This window comes from Pipistrellus kuhlii, unplaced genomic scaffold, assembly GCF_014108245.1.
Source record: "Pipistrellus kuhlii isolate mPipKuh1 unplaced genomic scaffold, mPipKuh1.p scaffold_m20_p_2, whole genome shotgun sequence".
NCBI lineage: Eukaryota > Metazoa > Chordata > Mammalia > Chiroptera > Vespertilionidae > Pipistrellus > Pipistrellus kuhlii.
The window spans coordinates 63,580,345-63,608,100 of NW_023425515.1; the positions used below are offsets into that span (position 1 = coordinate 63,580,345).

The following is a 27,756-nucleotide window of genomic DNA, read 5'->3' on the forward strand; positions in this document are numbered from 1 at the left end:
TTATGAATTTTACTGACTTTATAGAGACAATTGCCACTGCTAAGAATAGCAATGTATGTATGTATTCTTTTGATGACAATTGCAAAAGATGGCAAAAAATTCTTGCAGTGTTAACACTCTAAAATTTTTAGTTCTAACTCTAATGCTAACTAGCTCTGGAGCCTTGGTTAAATGTCTTCATTTCTCTCAGCATCCCAATGAAGAGACTGAGTTCCTCTGTGTCTCAATGGAGGGGTGATTGGTATCTAATTGAGACAGTTCTTCATATATGAGTATGTCCTGCGCATCATAGAAGGTCTTCCATTCCTGCTTCCAGGTGTTGAATGTCAGTGGCACACTCAGTCATTATGACATTCAGCAAGTGCCCTCCCTGTTTCCAAAGGCTTTCTTTAGGGGGAGGTACCTTCCTGAGTTGAGAGCCACAATACATGATTATTATACATACTAGAGGCCCAGTGCACAAAATTCGTGCACGGGGTGGGGGATGTGTCCCTCAGCCCAGCCTGCTGGGACCCTTCAAGGGATGTCTGACTGCCCATTTAACAGGCAGTCAGACATCCCTATCACAATCCAGGACTGTTGGCTTCCAACTGCTTGCCTACCTGCCTTCCTGATTGCCCCTAATCGCTTCTACCTGCCAGCCTGATCACACCCTAATCACTCCCATGCCAGCCTGATTGATGCCTAACTGCTCTCCTGCCAGCCTGTTTGCCCTTAACTGCCCTCCCCTATAGGCCTGGTCACCACTAACTGCCTTCCCTTGCAGGCCTGGTACCTCCCAACTTCCATCCCCTGCTGGTCATCTTGTGGTGGCCATTTTGTGGCCATATGGGAGCAGAATCTTTGACCACTTGGGGAAGTCATCTTGTGTGTAGGAATGATGGTCAATCTGCATATTATTCTTTTATTAGATAGGAGGATTAGATAGGATAGAGGCCTGGTGCATGAGTCTGGGCTGACTGGTTTGCCCTGAAGAATGTCCTGGATCAGGGAGTTGATTCCCTTGGGATGTGGGGAAGCCTGGGTGAGGGGCCTGTGGTGGTTTGCAGGCTGGCCATGGCCCTCCCCTCTGTTCCCCCCCTTGACCCAAGTGGAGGCCCTGGTATCTGGGATTTATTTATCTTCTATAATTGAAACTTTGTAGCCTTAAGAGGAGGCCAAGGCAGGCCAGGGCAGGTGAAAAGCTTGGCTTCCTCCATTGCCGGGGAAACGCAAGCCTCCTGCTGTATGTGGCTGCAGCTATCTTGGTTGTGTTAATTTGCATACTTGCTCCTGATTGGCTGGTGGGCGTGGCTGGTGGGTATAGAGCAGGTATGGTCAATTTGCATATTACTCCTTTATTAGATAGTATATGAAATGGAAAACTACTCAGCCATAAGAAATAAGCAAATACTGCCATCTGTGTCAACATGGATGAACCTTGAGAATATCATGCTAAATGAAATAAGAAAGAGAAAGCTAAGAACGATATGATTTCATTCACTGGTAGGATATAAAACTGAAAGCAACAGATGAACAAACAAGGAAAACAAGCTAAAATTCATAGGCACAGATAACAGTATGGTGGTTACCAGAGGAAAAAGGGGTAGGAGGGTAGTAAAGGGTAAAAGGGGTCATATATATGGTGACAAGATGATTTGACTTCAGGTGTGGGCACATAATGCAATATCCAGATCATGTATCATAGATTTGTACACTTGAAAACCATACGATTTTATTAATTAATGTCACACCAGTCAATTTAATTAAAAAAAGAACCAGGGTTCTTCAGGTCTAATGTTTTATGATCCAATTAGAGTTCCAACTATTCCTATGAGGAACAAGTTATTTTAATTAAAAACTAAAAACTAGTAGCCATTGAGTACTTACTTACTGTGGGTGCTGTCTTAAGTATGGCAACCTGCAAGTTGATATTTATCTCCATTTTATAGTGAAAGACAGTGAACCTTAGAAAGATTAGCTCCTCAAGGTAACCCAGCTAGTGAATGCTGGAGTGAGGAAGAGGAAGTGATAATGGTGGAAAGGGGGAACTAACAGTATCCAGTAAGTGCCACGTGTCGTGCTTACATACTTACATCATCTATCACATTGAATCTCTCCCAACAGTTCTGTGAGACGCATATTTTAATATTGTTGTCTTACAGATAAGAAAGGTCGGGAACAAAGTGTTTAAAAATATGGCTGACTCCATTATTTTTGTTTGTTTTTTTTTGTTCTTGCTATCATGCATGATTGCCTCCCAGTAATCAAACTCTTCTGTGAGATTATTCTAAAAAGAGCAAAGAAATGAGTCCATTTAATCCCTGAAAAGTAGAACTGTAGGTTTAGCTGCCTAATTCCTCTTATTGCACAAAAATGATGAAAATGCTTAGTTAGTGTGCCATATATTGGCTTACTGATTTCATTAATTCATTTAACAAACATCATACTTACTATTTATTCCTCTGCCGACATCGTTAGGCTTTCTTCCAGTATTTCTTCACTACTCCCTCTGCCAGTTTTCCTCCCACCCCCACTTCTCGAGTATTCAGGGGATTAAAAGGAAGGGTACAGCCCTGACTGGTTTGGCTTAGTATATAGAGTGTTAGCCCACAGAATGAAGGGTCCTGGGCTCAATTCTGGTCAAGGGCACATTCCTTGTACCTCGGTTGCAGGCTGGATCCTGGCCCTGGTCAGGGCTTGTGCCGGAACCAATGAATTGAAGTGTCTCTCTCACATCAATGTGTTCTCCTCCCTTCCACTCCCTCTAAAAATAAATAGAAAAATATTTTTGGGTGAGGATTAACAAAACACACACAAAAAAGAGGAGAACAAGTTAGTCATGTTCTTTTTAAAGTTTCAAAGTGACTGCTGTAGACAGAGAGTGATTTCCTCAGTGCACCAGAGAATAAAAATCATTCTTGTTGCTTTGTTTGTGTGGCGTGCTCTTGACGCCGATAATAAAAAACCCGTGATGCCATCCAGCGTATGGATTACTGTGGGAATGACTCAAGATAACTGATCAGAGTGCGGGTGACTCAGAACTAAATCACCACCAGACACCAACTGGCTCCTGCTGCGCTCTCTCCTGGGCAGCCGAAGGATGGATGCGACAGGCCTGTTTTAAATGTTAAGTGGTTGGAGCCCATTCTGCCTCCAGGCTTGGAGCATGTCCAGCTGAAAATTCACTCCTGCTTGGAGTCTGTTGGAAATCTGCTACTACATCAGCATCTTTGCATCTGGAAGTAGGCTCTGCCTTTGCACAGCATCTTCCAGGGGTTGGAGCTCTCCCTACAAAGTTACATGAGAGCCATGGCCACATACCTCCAGGGAAGGGAATGCAGGCCGAGTTTTCAGTAAGAGAATCTGAGTCAGAAGGAGGCACTACATTGCCATTCTCCCTACAGGGAGTTGAGAGCAGCCTTGGGAACTAATCTAAAGAAGTGGATGCTGAGGCTAGAAAGAACCTTCAAGAGCATCAGATGAGGAAACTGCATGCAGCCCCTTGAGGTTAGGTCACTTGCCAAAGGTGACACTATTCATGAGGAGCTGCAACAGCAGCAGTAGGACAGGGCTGGGGATTCCAGAGCCCTCACCTACTCTACCAGGACTTTTCATGCTTGATGGTACATAGGAATCAGCGGGAATTGTGTTGAGTGCAAATTTTGATTCTTAGGTCTGGACTTGGAGTTGGCATCTTCAACAGATTTCAGGTAGTGCTGGTGCTGCAGGTCTGAGGGCCACACTTTGAATATCAAGGCTTTAGAATACACTGTCCCCCCCCCCCCCCTAGGATATTTGGTCCTTTGGTAATAGAAACCGAATTTCTCTCACAGAAGTGCTGGGTAAAGAGACACCAGGGTAACTCACCTCCCCTCGCCCCTCTTCTCTCTCTCCCACCTCTCCCTCTCCCCTCTCTCCCTCTCCTTCTCCCCCCTCTCTCATCCTCTCCCTCATCCTCTCCCCTTCCCTCTCCCTCTCCTTCTTCCTCTTCCTTTCCCTCTCCCTCATCATCTCCTTCATCCTTTCCCTTATCCTCTTCACCTTTCCTTGCTTCATTTTTCCTTCTCTCATTTTATTGTATTTCCTCTCATGTATCATCTCAGCAGCATGCTGGAGCCACAGAAAGTCAATAAATATATCAGATTTCACTAGAAGGCAGGCACTGATAGAGGATGCCCGGGATTAAAATAAACCCTGCTGTCAGATGAAGGTGTGCGTTCAATGTGGTTTCTAGGTGACCTCTGCTGTTGGTGCCTTGTGCAAGCCAATATATGAAAGGCTGTGTAAGTGGCTGGTGACATGTATCAACAGGGCCCTGGAAGCCAGGGCAGTTCTTCATTGGCATTCTGGACATCACTGGTTTTGAAATCCTTGATGTAAGTATCGTTGATAATATAAAGTCAATGCATATTTACAAGGAGATTAGAAAATGTGAATTGAATGTCAGAAAATGTCAACAAAGTATGATGCAATTCATTCTTTGCAAACCTTAAGAGAGAGCTACTTTGGTTGAAAAGAGCAATTATTAATATTAGTAAGTAACAATAGTTATCATAATAAATAGTATTAAGAAATTAAGCTTTAAATAAAGGTAAATTGAGACAAAGGAATATTTTAAGATTTTGGATTGGTTGCCCCTCATACATCCCTCAACCTGGGATCAAACCTGCAACCTATGTAAATGCCCTGACAGGGATTTGAACCCACAACCTTTCAGTGTACAGGATGAAGCTCCAGCCCACTGAGCCACAATGACCTGGGAGGAAGAAGATAAACATTTAACTGAACATCTGTTAATTACTGGGTTTATTTGCCATGATGTGTCCACATTTTTTCAAGTGGACCTCAATTTTATTTTATTTTATTTTTTGAGATACATTTGACCAAAAAATGTATATATTTAATGGGGACAATTTGATGATTTGGTACACACACATATATTGTAAAATAATCACCACATTAAGTTAATTAACATATCTATCACCTCAAGTTGTTGCTGTTTTCTCAATTTTATTTTTATCTCTTCTTCCTACCTAATTACATCTTTGAAGTATAACAGCCTTGAGCAACTTTGCATTAATTTAACCAATGAGAAATTACAACCATTCTTCAATCAGCACATGTTAGTTCTGGAGCAAGAGGAATCTATAAAAGAAGGCATTGACTGAATGTCCATGGAGTTTGGTCTGGATTTGCAAGCCTGCATAGATCTTGTTGAGAAAGCAATGCATGTTTCTCTGTTCATTCGTTTTCATTTAAGGATCGTCCCTGCTTGCCATGTTGATGCCAGGACTCACGCTCTGTCAGAGGGTGGGAACTGGGGCAGAACAGTTCTGCACATTTTCTCTTAATGGTCTTTGTGTGCAGTACCCGTGACATCCTAGCTAAACTTCTATAGCAGTTACCCCATTCCATCATCTCTAACGCAGGCTGTCGCTATGGATTTGCTGTTTCCTCATGGACTCCACTGTTAATGTGTGAGGAGACTTGTTGGGATTAAAAATGGCCATGCTCTTGACTGGAAAATCAGAGCTGAAAGTATGGGCGCTGCTTGGCCTGGCTGATTAACATAAGGTGAAGGGGTAGACCCAGAGCAGCTTAACAACATTTGGCAATTGAGCACGCAAACAAACAACTGCCATACATCCTCCAGGCCTCTACCCTGCAGGATGCAGTTTGTTCATTTAATTGGACAAGTACCAGTTAGTTTAAGTAATTTATGACAATACTTCATGGCTTATTAGTAAATTAGCTGCAGTGCATGGTTTCTGAATTCAGCAGTGTTTCCGGACTCTGAAATATTTCCACGTGCTCTGGGATAGCAGTGATTGGCAAGCTGCGACTCTTTGGCCCCTTAATCCAATGGTCGGCAAACCATTGCTCCCACTCACATGCGGCTCTTTTGCCCCTTGTGTGATCTAACGCAACTTCTTCAAAATAGACTCGCCCAGGCAGAAAACTGACTTCTGCACATGGGCCATGATGTTTCAATTGCACTGTATGTGTGTGCCTGCATGTAGTAAATATTTTGTGGAAGAGCCACACTCAAGGGGCCAAAGAGCTGCATGTGGCTCGTGAGCCGAGATTTGCCGACCACTGGATTAAGGGATAGGTTAAGTGGGTTTGCTGGAGGAACACACAATGACCCTTTGCTGTAGCTTTGTCCACGGGAGCAAGTGTGGTGGCATGTTAGTGCCCCTCATGTCTCTCCGTAACTGTGGATCGCTGTGAAGTGTGAAGACAGGGCTGGGCAAGGCTTTTAACTCAGGCTTTTAACTTTCTGAAGGTTTCTTTAGCTACACTATCACATTGGATTCTCAACAACCCTGCCAGGACAGGGCTAAGGTGACGATGTTTTGTGGACCTCAGATTTTATCAATCAACGTTCTATCGATTTTATCAATCAACGTTCCATCAATTTTATTTATTAGGTTTCAGCTGAAACAAAATCTTCCTTGAAAATAGCCATTATTTCCAACAGGAGTGGACATCACATTGATTTAATTTCCTTTATAACCAGTGTACTTTCCCGGAGGGAAGAACGGGCTGATTAAAAAAATAATGACCAACTGTGAGTTGATTAAAAAATAATAATAATAACCCAACCATGAGCTGGCCAATGTTTGCTAACATCATTCAGTTTGCTAGCATCATTGTAGTTTTCTGATTAGAAATGAAAGAGGAGAACTGGAGCTTCTCAGAGGGGCAGATGTAGCTCCTGGCGATTGTTACCTGTAATATTAACTTACTCTGATTATGGCAATATACCGTTTTCAGGAGGAAGATGGGACATAGGCGTGATTCAAATCCTGATATGTCTGGCAATGTTACTGATCTTCAGTTATCTGAAGCCTATTGTCTCACATCTGCAGTATCAGTTATTTTAAGTAATACACTAGCAGCATGGATGCAATTTCCTGTTGTATTTTCTACTGATATGATAAAATGAGAAAACAAAAACTGACCACATGATAGAAGGAGAAGATACGTCTTTAGCTTCCTGTGAGTGATTTCAAAGATATTCAGGTCAGGCAAATGAGGAATACCAAAACCTTTCCTAAAGTGATTTCATATTTTGAAAAGATGCATTGTGCTGGCCCAAGCTATGTGAAGAAAATTTATAGTAAATATTAATGATTAAACTTACTCCTTGAAATAGTATAAATCATGGGACATTTTCAAAATTCAAAGGAACTAAAATGCATCATTTTGTATAAAATATCTTAGAGCATACATTTGTGTGTATAGGAAAGGAATTTCCACATATAAAAGTTTTAAATGTTTATGTTCATTAAGAAAATTTATGTCAAACTAAATCAACAAATTTATTTTTTAAATTAAGCTTTTATCTTTAAAGCAGTTTTAGGTTCAGAGAGAAATTGAGTACAAAGTACAGAGATATACTTTCTCCCCCATATGTGCATAACCTCCCCGGTTGTCAACATCCTCACATTTGATACAGCTGAGCAACCTACATTGGCATATCATTACCACTCAAAGTCCATAATTTACCTTGGGGTTCACTCTTGGCGTTATACATTCTATGGGTTTGGACACATGTATGATGACGTGTTCATCATTATGGTATCATACAGAGTATTTCCACTGCCCCTGGAAATCACTGATCTTTTTACTATCTCCATAGTTTTGCCTTCCCCAGAATGTTATATAGTTGGGATTCATACAATATGTAACCTTTTAATATTGGCTTCTTTCACTTAGTGATATGTATTTTAGGCTTCTCCACACCTTTTCATGGTTTCGAGGCTCCACTTCTTTTTAGCCCTGAATAATATTCCATCATCTGCATGCACCGCAGTTTATTTATCCATTCACTATATGAAGGAAATCTTGATTGCTTACAACTTTTGGCAAGCAAAACTGCTATAAATAGCCAAGCTTCTATAAATTTCCATGTGCAGGTTCTTCAGGTGGACATGAGTCTTCAACTCCTTTGGGTAATTACCAAGGAGCGTAACACAAATGGATTTTAACATCAGCTTTAATTGTTGATTTAATCTTCAAGCATACAGTGTCTTCCTTCAATATTATACCTGTAGTAAACAAATCTATTATATGGTTAGCTCACACTTATTTCATTACTTTGAAATATTCTAATTTGTTTAGAACTTGAGCATCAATCATTTGTTTATTAAAGTATTAACATATAATTTCATATTTATGGTTTTACATAGGAATTGGTAAAGAGATTAATTCTAATATTTTTAAGCAAATAAATCCAACATTATTCATTTAAAAATTTATTGCCCCTTCATTATAGTAAACCTTGAGAGGCTACATCCATCTTCCAATAATTTAGTCCTTTTGGAAAATATCTCTCAAGGGATGGCAATTGCAATAATGTTTTTGAAATACTACCAGCTTTACTACTGATCATCTTACCTATCTTGAGTCCAAACTGTGTTACTTAACTTGAGCATATTGTCCACCTTATTGGTCTGAATATTTTTTAGTTGTTTCTATAAAATGATACATCATTGAACAATAGGAAGTTTCCATGTACCAGTAGTCCATATTGTCCAGCTATCCTAAGAAACTTTCTAAAATATTTTAAATCATGTAGAAGTTTGGTAGTAAATGTTATTGCCTCCCAAGTGGGGGTCTTTGGATGTGTAAATTCTGATGTTTTTATTATAAAGTGAATCACATTAATGTCTAGTTATCTTTTGCAAACACATAAATATCTTCTTTAAACATGTAATTCAGTGCTTTCTTGTTTGCAACTCTTGTGTGTGTGTGTGTGTGTGTATGTGTGTGTGTGTGCCTATTGCCCATGGCAAAGCAGCCCAGGACCCAAAACTCAAACATGTATGTCTGAGTGTTCACCTGTCAATTAATTACTTAAAAATTTTCTAGCAACTTACATTTTATTCACCTTGGAACTTACTAGGCTAAGGGTTGTGAGAAATGAAAACCAGAGGCCTCATCTTAGCCCTGAATGAACTAAGAATGTAAATAGAGGAATGTCTTAAGACCAAAACTATTACTGTTTTTTTATTTATTAGAGAAGTAAGTAAATTTATTCAATAACTAACCTGTTTTTGATCAGTTCCTTATTACTGAACTGGTGGGGATATTCCTCTCCTAGCATTATGGTAATAGCAGCATTGGACAGATGAGATTGACAACAGCTTATTAGTCACAGATACTCACAGCCTGGGGGTGGAGAACACTGCATGCCATGCAGAGCCATATGGCGTTTGTACTTTGGAAGAGAATGAGTGAGCAGGGACTTTATGAGGCAGGCTTTGTAGCAATAATAAGGTGAGGTAACCCTTGGTTGCCCCTGGAGGATGTGACTGACTTGTTGGAGTAATTCCATGGGTTGGCAGGGAACAGAAACCCATTACTCAAGGCCAAGCAGACACTGTGACAGGTTCCATGATAAGAAGGGTTGTTGGATAGGGGACCTCACACATGGAAGCATAACGGGAAGAGGAACTTGTGATTGGTTTTCCCTGATGTCAAGGAACTCATAATGTTGGACCTTAGTTTTAGGCCCAAAACCACACTGCTGTATAGGGGACTGAATTAAATGCTGTAGAAAACTTAAGCATTTTTTATAAATAGCACTTGCCCTTAGAAGTATCCAGTCAAGTAGATTTATAAGTCTAATAAATGTAAAAATATATATCAGCATAAATGTAGTAAAGGCATTGTCAGAGACCCACAGAGCTCAGAAGATCAGGAATCTAGCAAGGCCTGGTGGGAAAGAGTGTAAAATTTTAGCTAGATCTTAAAGAATGGACATGACTTCAGCAGATAAAGAGAGGAAGCTAGCAGGTAAGGGGACTGGCAAGAGCAAAGACATAGAGACAGGAAAACAAAGAACACATTTCAAAATGTTAGGTAGTCTAGTTAGAACTGAGAACACACAGATGGGAGTAGCTAGAAGTAAAAAAAAAAAAATAGAGATTCATGCTGTGAAGGGCTTTTAATGAATTGATATCTTATTTGGGAGCCAAAAAGGGTTTTAGGCTGGCAATAGAATACTCAGAGCTGCTTGTGTTTAATCTGGTAGGTTTGTATATGGTGGTTGCACTGGAAGGAAAATCTAAAATTAAGGCATTTTGGAAGCTGTTACAGTAGTCCAGGTGAGTAATAGATAGGTCCTGAATCAGGATAGCAAAAATGGAAATAGTAAGAAGGTGGCAGATAAAAACAAGAGGAAGGCAGAATTGATCATATTTGAAGAGGGAGGGGTTAGAGCCCTAATGTGCTGAATCAGGGCAACTGGCTCAAATCACTTACTGTGCAACAGAGAGCATTTGATGCTGTGGGTCAGCATTTGGAAATTAACTTGCTGGAGGGCCTCATATTTATTAGAAGCTTTACGCCTCCCAAGCATTGGAGAAATGGAGAATACTCTGAAGAGTGTTTTCCCCTCCTAAGTGATTTAGTTGTTACATTATGAGTTATACCATCCACTTATTTTACATAAAACTTTCATTCATCTCTAAATTGGCATCATTGAAGTCCCAAGGAGATGGCAGTCATCATGGTCCTCTACCTGAAAGGAAGCTACCGCTCCTGGTTAGTTTGACAAAACCCTCTTGTTAACACACACCATCCCAGGAGATGCTTAAACTTTTGATCTATTAATTCCAGTTCTTATTGAGGTTTGACTATAGGCATGATGAGAAAATACATGCTCCAAGATGGAGTCCATGCCTCCAAGCACCTGTACCAGGAAACTCACTGTGTAATTTATCAGAATCTCTCTTGTCCTCCTCATCCTTTTTCTCATTTCTCACTCTCCCAGGAACCCAAAAGGCCAGTGTTGCCAAGAGCAAGACAGGTGTCAGTTTCACTTAGATTATTTTGTCCTCACTTAGAACAGATCACATATTCACTCATTGAATCATTTCCCACCTAGATGCTTGAAATAAAGGAAGATGTCCCAGTACTATTCAGTACAAGAGTTATTGGTGGAATGTTGTTCAATATATTATCTATTAAATGTAAGTTCTAAGTCTGAGAATAAACAGAGGTAGAAAACCATAGTCTGTATATTAGAATAATAGATTCAGATGGATCAGAATCACAATCTTCAAATATCTTGTGATCCACCATTTAGAAGAATTAGACTGACTTATATTGGCTCTAGCAGAATTATTTAAAACAAAGTATTCTGAACTTCAGACAAATTTTCTTCTAATATATCACCCATCCAGAGCACTGACTCAACTTGATTTATTTTCACTCTATGGCAATATTTGAGCCTATGCTAATCTGCTTTTTAGAAGGAAATGGTGAAGGGTATTGAAAGAGTTATTAGGGAGTTGGACTAGATCTTTAATGTCCTTCTCAAACCTAAGAGTTTATGGTTCTTAGGTATAAAGGATTGATAGAGAATTATGAAATTTATATTGTTAGGTCAAAAGGTCATGTTTAATTTGAAATTCTCATATTCTCATGACAGTTTACCTGTACCTCTGTTTGGTCTACTTTGTGATCTACATATATGTATATGTCTTGTTTTCTTGGCTAAGTGCTCTGGGGCCAAAACCCATGCATGATTATTTCTTTTTTTTTAAATTGATTTCAGAAAGAGGAAGGGAGAAGGGGAGAGAGATAGAAACATCAATGATGAGAGAGAATCATTAATCAAATACCTCCTGCACACCTTCACTGGAGATTGAGCCTGAAACCCAGGCATGTATCCTGACAGGAATGGAATTGTGACCTCCTAATTCATAAGTTGACACTCAACCACTAAACCACACCATCTGAGCTGATTATTTTTTTAAAACCCAAACTGTCAATATAATAATTGGTTCATGAAGACCCTTCAAAAATATTCATGAAGTAGGTAAATGAATATACAAATATACAAAATAATATGTAAATATGAGTCCTTGATTCCCACCCCTAATATATATATATATATATATATATATATATATATATATATATATGTGTGTGTGTGTGTGTGTGTGTGTGTGTGTGTGTATGTGTATATATATATATATATGTTTATACTATATATATATTTTTAATCCATATTCTTTTCTTTCTTTTTCAAAATATGTTTTTATTGATTTCATATAGGAAGGGAGAGTTAGAGAAAGATAGAAACATGATGAGAGACCTTTGCGTCCACAGGCTGACCCTCTAGCCACTGAGGCAAGCTGGCTAGGGCAATCCTCCTTTCTATTACATCCCATGTTCTACCCATTGGCAAGTTGTAACCCAGGTCTAATTTCAAACTCTATCATATTTCAATGACTTTTCACAGCCTCTAATACTATTACTACTCTACACCAGAGGTCACTAAACTATAGCTCTGTGGGCCAATTCCGGTGTGTATCCTGTTTTTGTAAATAGTTTTTAAAAAAATATATATTTTATTGATTTTTACAGAGAGGAAGGGAGAGAGACAGAGAGCTAGAAATGTCGATGAGAGAGAAACATCGATCAGCTGCCTCTTGCACACCCCCTACTGGGGATGTGCCCACAACCAACATATATGCCCCTGACCGGAATCGAACCCGGGACCCTTCAGTACGCAGACCAACGCTCTACCACTGAGCCAAACTGGTTTCTGCTGTTTTTGTAAATAGTTTTAGTGGAACATTGTCACATTCATTTTATTTACATATTGTTAATTGCTCTTTCAGAGCTGAAAGGGTTGAGTTGGTGGCAGAAGTGTAAAAGAGAGTAAATGGCCCTACTTTAGTAAAATAAATATATTACTAGAGGCCCAATGCACGAATCCGGGTAATATATATATATATATATATATTATTATTACTAGGGTTCCAAGGGGCGTGGGGGGATGCAATGGGGACCCTTTGGGTGGGAGGTGGGATACCCTTGCTGCCCCAGGATCTGAATCCATCCCGCTGACATTCACACCGGTTGTCAGGAGCGACCTGGCAGCCGCTTTATATTGTTTCTTCCTTGGGGTGCGTCTAGGGAAGGGAAGCAGCATGGTGCCCGAGACTCACTTCCAGGAGGGTGTGAGCGCTGTCAGGATCATGCTGGCAGTGCTGGTCAGTTCGTGCCTGGCCCGTTAGAGATTGGACCTGCAGGACTACTGAGGGATTGAGTGGCTGCTGCCTGGCTGATGGGCCACAGGGATGGGTTGGTCAGTTGAGCGGCACTCCTGCTGGGGGAGCACACTGACCACCATGGGGCAACAGGAGCATCTGCCCCTTGGTGGTCAGTGCGTGTCATAGCAACCAGTTTTCTGGTCATTCAGGTCATTCGGTCGCTTAGACTTTTACTTATTTAAAAAAAAAAAAATATATATATATATATATATATATATATATATATATATATATATATATATATATTATTGATTTTTCACAGAGAGGAAAGGAATAGTTAGAAACATCGATGAGAGAGAAACATCAATCAGCTGCCTCCTGCACACCCGCTACTGGGGATGTGCCTGCAACCAAGGTACATGCCCTTGACCAGAATTAAACCTGGGACCTTTCAGTCTGCAGGCCGACACTCTATCCACTGAGCCAAACTGGTTTCAGCTAGGTTTTTATATATATATATTGATATATAGAGAGAAATTCTGCCACCTGGGGTCATCAGTTTTTCTATCACATATCCTGTTATTGTTTTTATACCCCTTTAAAAATATAAAACCAATAAAAAGTAAAATTGTAAAAACTGGCCCTGGCCAGTTTGGTTTAGTGCATAGAGTGTTGGCCTGCAGACTGAAGAGTACAGGTTTGATTACTGTCATGGCACATGCCTTGGTTGTGAGCTCAGATCTCCAGTGGGGTGTGTTCAGGAGGCAGGAAATCAGTGATTCTCTCTCATCATTAATCTCTCTCTCTCTCTCTCTCTCTCTCTCTCTCTCTCTCTCTCTCTCTCTCTCTCTCTCTCTTCCTTGCTCTCTGAAATCCATAAAAATATTTTTAAAAAGTATAAAAACCATTATTAGTTCACTGGCTTTCTAATACAGGCCATAGATAAGATTTGGCTCATAGGGTCTACTTTGCCAACCCCTGTTCTAAACCTATGATCCTTTTCAAGCATAAATCATTTTATGTTAAAAATTTCCAAAGGCTTCCTATTACACTTAAAATAAATTCCAAATGTCTCACCATGGTCTATAAGACCTTTGGGATCCAGTACTCCTTACCTCTCTGACTTTATCTTGTAACCGCGTACTCCATCTGACTAGCTTTGCTCTGTCCACACTTGACTCTGGCAGGACCTCAAATTCGCCACTACTTCAGAGCTTTGTACTCTTTATTTCTCTGTGCAGAATAATTTACACACATCTTCTCAGAATTGCTCTTCTCATTCAGTTCAGAGGGTCTTGCCCACAATCTTACTAAAATAGTTCCCACTCAGAAGAAATGTAAGTGTTCAGAAGAAATCATGCTCTATCTCTTTATTTTGCATTATTTCTTCTGAGCATTTATATGAAAATAAGTCAGTTATTTTTTGTTTACTTGTCTGTTTTCTTCCCTAGAATGTAAGTACTCTGAAGAAAGGCATTTTGTCTATGTGGTTCATGGCCATATGGCTACTCCTACTGGTGCCTGGCTCCTTGTAGATATTTAATTACTATTTGTTGACTGGATAATGGCTAGTTATAGATAGTGAATATCCCTTCCCTTTGTCAACTGATTAAGTTCCTGAGAAAGAGTTTACACTAACCCCCTTCTGAAAATGCTATTTCCAAGTGTTTCTCATTTGCTGTTTGTATGAATCACCAACAGCCAATGGAAATCTTTTTTATCCTTGAAGAGGAATGTATGTTTTCTCAGGTTACAGATGTAACTTTCAAGACCAAACTTTTTGACAACAATTTTGGAAAGTCAGTTCATTTCCAGAAGCCCAAGCCTGATAAGAAGAAGAAATATGAAGCTTACCTTGAACTTGTCCATTATGCGGAAGTGGTAAGTCACCTATAGAGCTTCAGTCCTGACTGTTTCAAATGCACTCAGCCAAAGTCTTTAAGTAATATATAACTAAAGTTTAGATTAAATGAAGAAATGAACAAAATAAATCTCATTTCTAGAAAAAGTTGGTTCAGCCTTTTTGCACTTAGGAAATGAAATAGCTATACTATAATAGTTTTCCATGTGCACAGAGGTCAAAAATCTCAAAATAGACTCTGTCACCCCAACTCAAAGTAAGATACTTTAGAAAGTCATGGAAACTATCAAAGTCATGGGTTTCTCCTTATTTGTCCTTACTTTTAATTTAAGAGTGTATGAATGAGTGATTTCAATTAATCTTTTATTGAAGATTAAAAAAATCTCTCATACTACTTGGTGAAGTAGAGCACACCAAGGAAGAAACAATATAAAGAAATAGTCACTGTAAAGTAATGATCTCAAACCTATGGCTAACAAAGGTTTCCAATGAATCTCACTGCTTCTTCACATTTCCCCTCTGGTGCGAGGGTGTGTGTGTGTGTGTGTGTGTGTGTATGCGTCTTTTTTCTGCTTTTATGTTTCTGGTCAGTGATTCTACAATAGATAGAACAGAACAATAACTGATAAAGAATAAAGTAATACTTCAACCTAAAAATGACCAACCAACTGTATAGATTTGCTTGTAATTTTCTTCCTTGATATTCTTTTAAAAATGTATATTTTATTGATTTTTTACAGAGAGGGATAGAGAGTTAGAAACATCGATGAGAGAGAATCATCAATCAGCTGCCTCTTACACACTCCCTACTGGGGATGTGCCTGCAATCAAGGTACTTGCCCTTGACTGGAACCGAACCCTGGGCCTTTCAGTCTGCAGGCTGATGCTCTAGCCATTGAGCCAAACCAGTTTCGGCATTCCTTAATATCTTTAAATATTAATTATGAGAGGCCTGATGTATGAAGATTCATGCAAGAATGGGCTTTCCTTACCCTGGTTGCTGGCAATGCCTTCACTCAGGCTGGAGCTGCCTTTCCACCTTCCCATGCTGCCCATAGGCCTGGAGCAGCTAAGACAGTGCAGAACACCTGTGTCGTCAGTCACCATGATGATGATTCAAGCATTCCACCCTGCCCCAGGCTGCATGGTGCCCCTGCATGTAAATTAACCTGCCATCTTTATTTGGTTAATTTGCATACTCACTCCTGATTGGTTGTTGGGTTTCACAAAGGTACAGTCAATTTGCATCTTTCTCTTTTATTAGTGTAGATAATAATATTTAGAGCAAAATACCATTACAATTGTCAATGGTTTTTTGAATACTCACAGTGTGTCAGAGACACTTGGATTGTTTCATCTATTCTCGCCTATGAAGGAGTGCTGATGTGAACTGTTTCTATTTGAAATACCATCTATTTCTTCCTTCTCTTTTCTCCCTTCTTCTTTTCTCTGTTTCTTACCTCCCTTTCTCTCCCTTTTTACTTCAGTGCAAAGGGTAAATTCTGAGAATCTCTTTGGGTGGCACAAAGACTTCTGGGAGTATTATTCAGTATTGTTACATCAAACTAATTTAAAGTGTGTTTTTTTTTTTAAGAAATGAATAATTTGCTATGTTAATTTATATATTCTCCTCTTTTGTTACCCAAACTGTGTGTCTTTCCAAAGGTGCCTTATAACATCAGTGTCTGGCTTAAAAAAAACAAAGACATTCTTAATGAAAGGGTGGTGGCTATATTTCAGAAGTCATCTAACAAACTCTTGGCAAATCTTTTTGAAAATTACTTCAGTACTGACAGTGGTAAGTCAAACAATCTTCCCTCATTTTTCAGCCTCAAAATGAAACTCATGGTTCTCATGGTTGCTTTGATGCTTACAACAACTCTTGCTTCTTTCTTGTGATATTTGTCTGCTCCAAGGTCTAGTTGTCCTCTCTTATTAACATTTCTCTCCTCATGTTGATGGTTCTTCAAGGAAATGGTGCTCAAAGATAGATATATTTCAAGAAGCCTGTTCTGGTCTGCCTTTATCTTCTGCTCAACCAGGATGCAAAGAGACAGCAGAAAACCATGTTTTGAAAAAGAATTTTGGGGAAATAACATGTCACTTTAATAGATATTCCCCAAATATCTTGAAATTCTCCTTCACAGTGCTTTTCTATTATAATAACTTGATGTTATTCTAAGCTTCATGATGATAGGAATTATACCTGATTTGTTCAATCATAGCCACAAGCATGTAGCAAATGCCTGTTTAGCAGGTACTCCATAAATATTTATTGATCAACTAACAAGTAATCTTGTTTAGTAGTTTGTAATTTACAAAGAACTTTCAGATACATCATCTTACTCAAGCCTTGTCATGACCCTTTCAGATATATAGAGAGGAAAATCTCTCCCTTTCTTACAAGAGCAAGTGTGGAAGAGTAAGTCACACCCCCAGTTTCAGAAATCTATTAAATGGCAAAGCCAAGGTAGGAAGCAGGATTTCTTAGAAACAAAATGGAGAGATGGACAGGCTACAATTCAGACTTCTGCACCATGACACAAAGGATTTGAAGATACTGAGCTGAAGTTCCTAACATAAGCCTCACAACCAAAACTAAAGCTAGGCTAGCTACAGAAGGACACTCTCACAGTTCATAGCAAAGTCACAGATTGGCAGCCCTTGAGAAAAACCTGGCCTTCAAGCATGGTTGTGTTTGGCCCAGACAGGTTAAAGAATAATCAGAAGATTTCATATACATATTTAGTTACCATATTTCTTTTAAAAAATGAGACAGATTTATGTGAAAATAGAAAATCTGACCAGCCTGGTTCAGCTATCTTCATGGCAATTGGGCAGAATGCTAACTATTCTTTAAATGGGGTGAGTACTCTTACCTCCTAACATTCCCTTTCTCTTATTATCTTACACCCCGCTTCAAGTGAACTCCAGGCCCCTCTGGGATAATTAGGAACACCTGACTGGGTTTGATCCCCAATAGAGGGCATGTAGGAGGCAGCCGATGGATGGAGAAATAATTTAGCTCTTTCTTTCTGGCTTTACCAGCACATGATGACATAATTCAGAAGCATGCCTGAAATCCTGTTGGCCTGTCTCAAGAGGAAGTTGACAGATGGAGACTACTGTGTTGGACCTTGATCATCTTCAGGCAATGCATCTGCCTAATTCTAATAGGTTCAAAAGTGGCTCTGAGAGGTCTGTTAGACAGTGGTCACATTGCTTATGGCTTCCAGATGAGTAATTCTCTGATCAGGAGAAATCAGAGAGAGGTTTGGGCAGAGAATTAGAGAGGAAGTCATCTTTTAATTCTTCAGGATATGTGCTGTGTTCTTTGTAAATAGAAGAGAATTGGCCAGAATGTCTTTTTCCATAATTATTTAAGCACACCCTGCAAATACTTGCCTCCAAGTTTCCGACTCAGCCAAACATCAATTTACCTATAATAAACCACATTTTATTTTATTTTAAACCAGTTATAATAAAAAAATTAATGGAAGGTAGTATATTTCCTTTTCATGTATGGAGAAACTGAAGTACAGACAACTCAAGTGGTTCCCTTTGAGGACCTAGGGAATGTCAGTAGGACATTCATAATTAAACTTTATGACATCTGTCCCAGCACAGTACTACTCAGGCAGAAATAATATTTTATTAGTTTTTCAGATTGATGGCTGGCCCATTTTTTTCTAGATTGCCCATGGATTTTGTTGTTGTTTTACATCTTAGTGAGTTAGCACTACACAGATGTTTGTAAAACAAATTGGCTTAGCATAAATTTGTTTTTGCTTCAAGAAAGTGGAAGTAGATATTTTTTTATAAATTATAAAAGTAATGTATGAGTGTTGCCAAAACCACAGAAAATATAGAAAAGCTAAAAAGAGGAACATCAAGATTACGTATAATTTTACATAGGAGATAACAACTGCTAACATTTTGATGTATACTCCCCCAACATTTTTTATGTGTATACCCACCCATAATACAACTGCACTTAAAAACATGTACAACTTGGACAATGTGGCTCAGTTGGTTGAGCAGCATCCCAGGCACCAGGTGGTCACTGGCTTGATTCCCTGTCAGGGCACATGACCAGGTTGTAGGCTTCATCCCCAGAGAAGGTGTGCAGGAGGCAACCCATCTATGTTTCTCTTTCAGAGATGTTTTTTTCTCTCTCTTCCTTTCCCTTCCTCTCTTTGAAATCAATTAAAACATTATTTTAAAATGGCATATATACACAAAACCATGTATATACATACAGGATCATAACATTTTGTGACCCACTCTTTCTCTTAAATTCTAGAAATATTTCCATGTCAGTTATATGGATCCACACTATCATTTAAAAAAGTTGAAGCATTTTACTGTATACCCGTTCTTTCATAATTTAATGAAACCAACTTACTATGGATGAACATTTGATCATTTTTTTTTGCTTAATTTTTTTGTATGACTAAATAGTGCTGCAATGAGTATCTTTATACAGTTGGTTAATTATTTCCTCAAGGAAAGCACTAGAAATATACTTTTTGTGTTAAGACATAAGTATTTTAAAAGCTTTTGTAGATATTGTCATAGTGCTTCTAGAACTTAGATGAATATATGCTTTCATCAGTAGGGCCTGGTAATGTGACAAAAAGAGCTTTTTGAATGTCTTTTTTTCTCTCTACAGTTTGAGGAAAATAAACACAAGAAGGGAGCTTCATTCCAAATGGTTGCATCTCTGCATAAAGTAATTTTTAATTGCATCTATTTATATATTAATTATCCCACAATCTGCATACATTATTACTTACTTGAAATTTTACATCTTCAAATAAGAATAAAGTATCTGAAGCCAGCCAACTTGGAAAAGTTGAAAGTTGAAAATGTCAAATTTCATGCCAAAAAAAGAGCATTTGTGGAAAATTTTAATTCATTACTTTATTTTGAAGAAAAAGTTATCGTATACTTCGGGAAGCTTATGGTGAACATGCTCTATCTCAAGATACTTGTGAACACTGGTTTAAATACTTTAAAAGTGATGATTTCATTGTGAAAGACAACGTCCAGGCCAAACAAAAAAGTTTGAAGACCAACAAGTACAAGCATTATTGGATGAAGATGCATGTCAACTAAAAAGTAACTTGCAGAAAGATTAAACGTTGCTCAGCAATTTCTGATCATTTACAAGCAATGGGAAAAATTTTAAAGGAAGGAAAATAGGTGCCACATTAACTAAACAAAAGGCAAATGGAAAACCAAAAGTCATCAGTAAAATGATGTTTCAACAGCAAGAAAGAATTTTTTTTGCATCAAATTGTGACTGGTGATGAAAAGTAGATTTGAGAATCCCAAACACACAAAATCATGGGTTGATCTAGGTCAATCATCAATATCCACTGAAAGGCCAAATCACTATGGTAAGAAGACAATTATCTGCGTTTGGTGGGATCAGGAAGGTGTGGTGTATTATTAACTTCTAAAACCAGGTAAAACCATTAATACTGATGGCCACCGACAACAAATAATCAATTTGAACCATGCTTTGATCGTGAAATGACCAGAATGTGCCATAAGACATGGCAAAGTAATTTTGCTTCATGATCATGCACCATCACACACTTCAAAACCAGTTAAAGACACATTAATAGATCTTGAATGGAAAGTATTAACCCACCCTCTGTATTCACCAGACCTTGCTCCTTCAAATTACCATTGTTCAGAATGATGGCACACACACTTTTTGAACAGCACTGAAAACGTATGAAGAAGTGGAAAATTGGGTCTCTGAATGGTTTGTCTCAAAACAAGAAAAGTTCTATTGGGATGGTATCCATAAATTACCTGAAAGATGGGGGAAATTTATAGCTAGCTATGGACATTACTTTGAATAAAGCACTTTTGATATTTGTCTTAAATTATCATGTTTTCTTTGATTACAAAATACACCATTATTAACTTGTACACCTAGTAAATTGATGACTAACCTAAAATCAACAGCACCTCATTTTGTGAGGTGTATAAAGCCCAATATAAACAAAATGCCAGGTAAGAACTGGACTTCTTTGTAATCTACACTTGGGCATACACTTTACTTAAGTCATATTGAATGTCTCTTTAAGAAACATTTACCAGTTCTCTTTACATAATAAAGGGAATAAAAATGAAAGCAATTAAAAGAGATCTTTAGTCCAGCTAGTGTGGCTTAGTGGTTGAGCATTAATCCATGAACCAAGAGGTTACCTCCTCAGCTCCTGGTCAGGGCACATGGCCATATTACAGGCTTAATCTCCAGTAGGAAGTGCACAGGAGACAGCCAATGGATGATGTTTCTCTCCCATCAATGTTTCTATCTCTCCATCCTTCTCCCTTCTTCTTTTTCTTAAAAATAAAATCAATAAGAAATACTTTTAAAAAGTGAGATCTTTAAAACCTCCACAAGATTGCCTTTGAATTGAGATTCAAGTGGACATACAGAAGGATTTCACAAAGCAGGCTCAATTGTGTAACATTGGAATGCTTAACGCTACCATTTAAATTCCATCTTAAATTTCATGCTAAAATGTGGATGAGCTTCTATGTCATTGTCTACAAGGGCAAAGTATAATAAAGAGAGATTGAATAATCAATTGGGGGATTTAGACAGATATATAAGCATAAAGGAAATTGTTTGGTCTGAATTAACTAAGTTGACCATAAAGACATTTCCTAAATCCATTTCTAATTGTTTAAAACTTCCATCCAGTCATTCTTCCCAAGACTAATATCTTCCCTCTCCCTAATAGTGTCTATCTCTTCAGTTATAAATTTCTGGGCAGTGAATACTCTTTTTTTGTTTCTTTTCTTTCCAAGTTATATTGAGATCTTCTTGATATAAAGCACTGTATAATCTTAAGGAGTACAGAACAATTATTTGACTTATGGTAATTATATGAAATGATTACCACCAGCTCAGTTAACATCCATTATTTTATACATACAAAAAATGACAATAAAATTTCTTTTCCTTGAGATGTGAACTCGTAGGAATTACTATCTTAACTCATATGTACTGATAGCAGTGTTTACTCTAGTCATCATGCAGTACTTGCATCCCTAGTATTATTTATTTTATAACTAGAAGTTTGCACTATTTGACGACCTTCATCCAGTTTCTCATTTCCCATCTACTCCAGTTAACTACAAATCTGATTTCTTTTTCTATGAGTTTGCTGTTTTCATTTTCTTTTTTTAAGATTCTACATATAAGTGAGGGCATATATATTTGTCTTTCTCTGTCTGAAAGATTTCACCTAGCATAATGCCTTCAAGGCTCAAGCATGTTTTCTCATATGGCAGGATTTCCTCCTTTTTTATTGTTATTTAATATTCCACTGAATATATACTGAAACTTTTTTATCAAGTCATCTGTAGATGGATACTTAGGTTGTTTACATGTATTGGATAATTGTAGTGGATACTTTGTGATGAGTAGGTGGTGGTAGAAGGATGATGGGATAAGGTGGGTGATCAATCAGGTTTTTCAAGTTTTTAACTAGAGGCTTGGTGCATAAAATTCATGCACTGAGAGGGGGGGGGGTCTCTCAGCCCGACCTGCACCCTTTTGCAGTCTGGGACCCCTCACTCCTTACAGCCCGCCTGCTCGCTGCTCTTTACTGTTTGGCTTGCTACTCCTTAGTGCTTCTGTGGAGGCAGGGGAGGCTCCTGCCACTGCCTCTGTGCTCACCAGCTGTGAGCTTGGCTTCTGGCTGAGTGGCACTCCCCTGTGGGAGCACACTGACCACTATGGGGTAGCTCCTGCATTGAGCATCACCTCCTGGCTCAGCATGCATCATATGACTGGTCATTCTGGTCATTCCACAGTAACAGTTACTTAGGCTTTTATTATATAGACTAGTGGCCCGTTGTAGGAAGATTCCTGCTGAGGTCGCTGCCCTGCCAGTTTCATTCCTTTCTGCAGCACTTGGCTTCTTTCTACTCTGTCTTCAGTCTTTGCTCTGGCCTGGATATGCAAATTAACCACCATCGTGGTTGGGTTAATTTGCATACTCACCCTGATTGACAGGTGGGCATGGCTTGGGAGCAAAGGTGTGGTCAATTTGCATGTTTCTCTTTTATTAGGTAGGATTGCTAAAAAAAAAAATAATAATAAAAATTCTTACTGTTAACTACATGGCTTTATTTCCTTATGTCATGGGTTTAAAGATTCTCAGCTTTCTCTTTAGAATTACAGACTTCTATAAAGCTTGGCCGGAGGCTGTCAGCCTCAAAGTTGTATATTTGTCACGCACTTATGTCTTTAGAGCACTAATCACCATTGGAATATGTAGCCAGATGTTACTGATTCCGATTTCTAAGGTTCTGTAGTATTTTGCATTTTTATTAACTTCCTGTAATTAAGATCCCAATCTTGACAGTCTGTGACCTATTTTTGGAAAGTGTGATGCTAAACAATGATGCTGCAGTTTGAGTTCTTGCAATGCAAACACTTCATGTTCATTCACGCTGTATGTTTTTGCCTCATTGTTTTGTATCGGCTGGGTTTCTGAATGCATTTAGGGACATTGCTTCCATCTAGCAAGGAATCTAATTAGCTACCTCTATTTTGGAGCCATTCTGTTACCTATTAGAGTTGCCTCCCATGGAGTTAGCTCTGATTCAGCAGGAATTTTTTTTTTCTTTAACTCATAAGACAAAGTAATAAAAAAAAGCTTCATGTTCTAATAAAAACAGCTCTTCATGTGTACTTAAAGGAAATGAGTGTGCATCACGGTAAGGTGTCATAGGATCCGACCTTTGCTACTTTTTGCATATCATCTGAATGGGATGGGAGTACGGGAATGTGGATATATGGCTTTTATTTATTTTCTAGAGGGCTGGTGCACAAAATTTGTGCATGAGTAGGATCCCTAGGCCTGGCCAGTGATCAGGACTGATTAGGGCCTTCCAACTGCTGGCTGGGGCCTCTCTTCTCCAGCTACTGACTTCTGGCTGGGGCCTTCTTTCATTCCACACAGCCCCCTAATGGTCAGTACATGTCATAGCGAGTGATTGTCTCCAGGTTGAATTCCTGTGGGTACAATTTGCATATTAGGTTTTTATATATATAGATTTCTGTGACCCTGCACACAGTTGTCTCATTCCCATTTTTTAAAATAAAACTTTAGTATGAGTTAGAAGGAGTGCTGCTAAGCTTCTTCCAGAAGACTTTGCTGAGAGCCAGATTCAGTGGCTCCTTAGATGGCTTTTCAAAGGCTTCTACCTGAGATTGCAGCTCTAGTGGTGCTTCTTTTGATGAAAGAAAAGGTGATAGGAGGATATTTACAATACAGAATAAACTTAGATGTGAAATGTAAGCTGGAATGTGGCCACATCTTTTGTAAGGCAAAACAGCAAACACAATTTTGTTGTGCCATTTTCCTTTCTTCTTATCATCCCTTTTTGTAATCAGTTTGTTCTACTTGGAGATATCAGTTCCCTTTTGAATTCTTATTTTTCTCTCTAGCTGTTTTATTTTGTTGGGGGGCTGGGGTGTTTTTTTTGAATAGATGTGATACCAGACACTTACATTCTAGTAAAAATGTATTCTTTTCCACCTACCAGAAGTATTTGCTTATTAAGTCTTGATGGACTGCAGACTATAGGGTTCATTCCAAGTTAAAGGATTTTCAGATAAATTCTCTTTGGGGACTCCCACATAAAAATATGAGCACTGTGAGTGTTATCAGGTTGGGAGTCGGTGAACTAATTATTACCTACTAGAGGCTTGGTGCAAGAAATTCATGTGAGGGGCTCAATCCTAACAGCCCCAGCAGCCTTGGGTAGCCCTTGCAGCCCCAGCTGGCCCTTGCAGTCCCTTACAACTCCTCAACGTCCCTCGTAGCCCTGGCCAGTCCTCATAGCCCCTCACAGTTTTGGCCAGCCTCCTATCCCTGGCTGTGTCCAGAAGGTAATCCGGATGGTAGTCCGGACGATAATCTCAGTGGTCATTCTGCTGTTCAGTCTAATTAGCATATTAGCTCTTTATTATATAGGATCATACAGGAAATAGCAAATTCAAACTCTTTGAACCCGAGCTGAAGCAATTAGGACAAAATATAGGGTGGTAATTTTTTTTAAACACAGATTCAACTGGACTTCTTTCTTCAGGTATAGTGAACCCTCACTTAGATCTACAGCAGCGGCACTGTAATGGTTTCTCCGAAGGGATTAAGATATGCCGAGAAGGTTTCCCAAACTGACTGCTGATTTTAAACAAAGGTAAACTATGTCCCAGGATCTAAGAAGCCCAAGGCAATCTATTCTGTTTATCTTTCTTTTGGGGTGTTTAGGCATGCATTGTTTGTTTGGTTGATGTCCTCCAGACTACAGATCAATGTGTTTTGCTGGTGGTGAGATATATGATGACAGAGTTCCATTATTATTTTCCCTTAAATCCAACATCTATGCAGCTTTAATGTCCTTATATCTCTATTAACGGATAATAGACCCACATATAGAAGAAATATATACAGAAAAAAGATATGGAGGCTGAATTGAATCTCTGAAATGTTGTATGTACTCAATCCTAGCTGCCATCCATGCAGCTGTTGATTCACTAGCAAATATGGGAAAGGAAAGAAGCCAGCAGGTGTGTGGCTTTCTATTTCCCAAATTCTAAAAGAGCAAACTATAGGTCATCAAGCATCAGGAACTCTTTAGCTCTTGTGACCACAAATACAAATAGAGCACAGGTGAAAGTGGAAACTTCCTTTCTATTTGAGAGATAAATGTAATGCTCCTTAAACCTCAGCCTTGACTACATTCACTTTTATAATTATTCATCTAAGCAAGTCTCTGTCAAGATATAAAATGCTGAATAAACCTTAGTCTGCTAAAAAATATGTATACATTTCAGCGCTAGAAAAAGATGAATCGACTTGCTGTGGTTAACTGTTTGTGTGTAAACAGATTAATTCATAAGTACTATTTTAGGAAATTAATTCTAGAGGACTGTCTGAGTAATTAAAAACTTTAGGTCAACCCTGCTATCCATAAAAATGAATCCAAAGTTAACTTTCTTAAATGTGATTCACTAAATTCTGCTTTATCTTAGATGATCTTGGTAGGACTCACATATTTTGAGAAACCGCTAACTAATAGATTTGATTTTATCTGATAGTCGACAACATGTTGTTCCTAATTATATCTATACTAGAGGCCCAGTGCATAAAAATTCATGCACTGGAGGGGAGGTCCCTCAGCCTAGCCTGCCCCTTCTCACAGTCTGGGGTGGTGACCCAGCGATCAGGCTAAGGTGACACCCCCATTACCCTCTGCTGCTGCCACTGCTGGCAGTGCAAGCATTGGCCAGCCCTGGTTACCTGAGCCTCAGGCGACCCTTGGTGACTTGGAAGTCACCATCTGAGGCTTGAATGAGCCTCAGGTATCAGCTGGGCAGCCACCATTTGAGGCTTGCCTGTGCCTCAGGTTGGCCCTGGGTGGCTGTGGGGCTGAGGTGACTGGGGGACTGCAGAGGCAGGTGTGCAAGCAGCCACCCTAGAAGGGTTTAGGGGATGGGGTGCCACCATCTTTGAGGGCATGGCAGTCAATTAATACATTTCCTCCTTATTGGCTATGGGCACTGCCATCTTTGAGGGTGTGACAATCAAATAGCATATTCCCCCCTATTGGTTATGAGCACCGCTATTTTTGGGATGTTGTGAGGGTCAATTAGCAAATTCCATCTTTATTAGATAGGATAAGTACCATGTAGTTTGAAGGAGAATTGGAGGGTCTAGGCTGAAGAGCTCATAGGAAAAGAACTCTATAGGACATAATCATAAAATGTTACTTGATTCCCACATTTTTAGTATCTGAGCATCTGGTTTTGCTGTTTGTTGTTTCTGTTGATTTTTGTTTCCTTGTGTGTTTAGTTATTTTTGCTGTATACTACTCATCTAGCATGAAGTAAGTGAGTCTCCTTAGGCACAAAATTTAAGGAAGAGTTTACTCTTAGGGTTATGCAACTGCTGACTTGCACAACTCTGAAAGTGACAGCATTCTTAAAATTTGTGCCTTAGGTACTTCATTCACCTCATCTTGGCCTTTACTAATGATTCTAAAAAAATTTTTTGTGTGAATTATTTAATGCCTAGGACAGAAGTGCCTTTCTCTAGAGCAGGGGTCAGCAAATTATGGACTAAGGGCCATCTCTATGGCCTATTATTTTTTTTATATGACCCACTTAATAAAAAAGGTTTTATATTTTTAAAAGGTTTTATAAAAAAAGAGGAAAATTCTACAGAGACTATATGTGGACCACAAAGCCTAAAAATATTTACTGGATTGCTATCTTCAAAATAAGCTACAGAATCCTGCCTGGCACTTTAGATAACTGCCTGCTTGGGCCTGTCTGAAAACAAAAGCCAAGTTCCCTGGATAACATAGACATTATTAACAGATAAGGGGGAGAATGATCTATGTTTTTAAGGGACCAATATAACCATGGAATTAAATAAAATATTTTTGTAAACTTAATATTTATTAAACCAAACATATATTTTAGAGATGAAATAAAATTTAACAATAAATAGAACTGATAAATGAATACATCAACTGCTCATAGGCTAATTCAAAAGACATTCCTGAATACCCACTATGGTACTAATATCTAACTTATTTCTTTTAGGTGTTTTTAAAAGCTGGCTTTTTTGGGCCAACTGGAAGCAATGAAAGATGAAAGATTATCTAAAGTCTTCACATTGTTCCAAGCCACAGTATGGGGCACACTGATGCAAATTGAATTCCAGAGGACTCTGGAAGAGAGGTCTGATACCCTCCCTGTATCCACACTGCTTGGGTAATGGTGTGCCTCAATCAATGTGATCTTATCTCATCTATAATAATAAGAACATAGTATGCTCATTAGACCAG

General features: G+C 38.8%; 1 protein-coding gene across 1 annotated transcript in view; it reads left to right on the forward strand.

The window, feature by feature from the left end:
• The window catches only part of MYH15 (myosin heavy chain 15), a 150,527-nt gene that overhangs the window by 37,133 nt on the left and 85,638 nt on the right, over positions 1-27,756 (forward strand). The window contains 12 exon segments of the mRNA XM_036445109.2: positions 4,217-4,308; positions 4,310-4,358; positions 5,034-5,204; positions 14,700-14,879; positions 16,525-16,657; positions 18,245-18,252; positions 19,532-19,686; positions 20,813-20,889; positions 24,991-25,077; positions 25,080-25,101; positions 26,904-26,958; positions 27,525-27,649. Of these exon segments, the coding sequence (XP_036301002.2) occupies positions 4,217-4,308; positions 4,310-4,358; positions 5,034-5,204; positions 14,700-14,879; positions 16,525-16,657; positions 18,245-18,252; positions 19,532-19,686; positions 20,813-20,889; positions 24,991-25,077; positions 25,080-25,101; positions 26,904-26,958; positions 27,525-27,649 (1,154 nt within the window).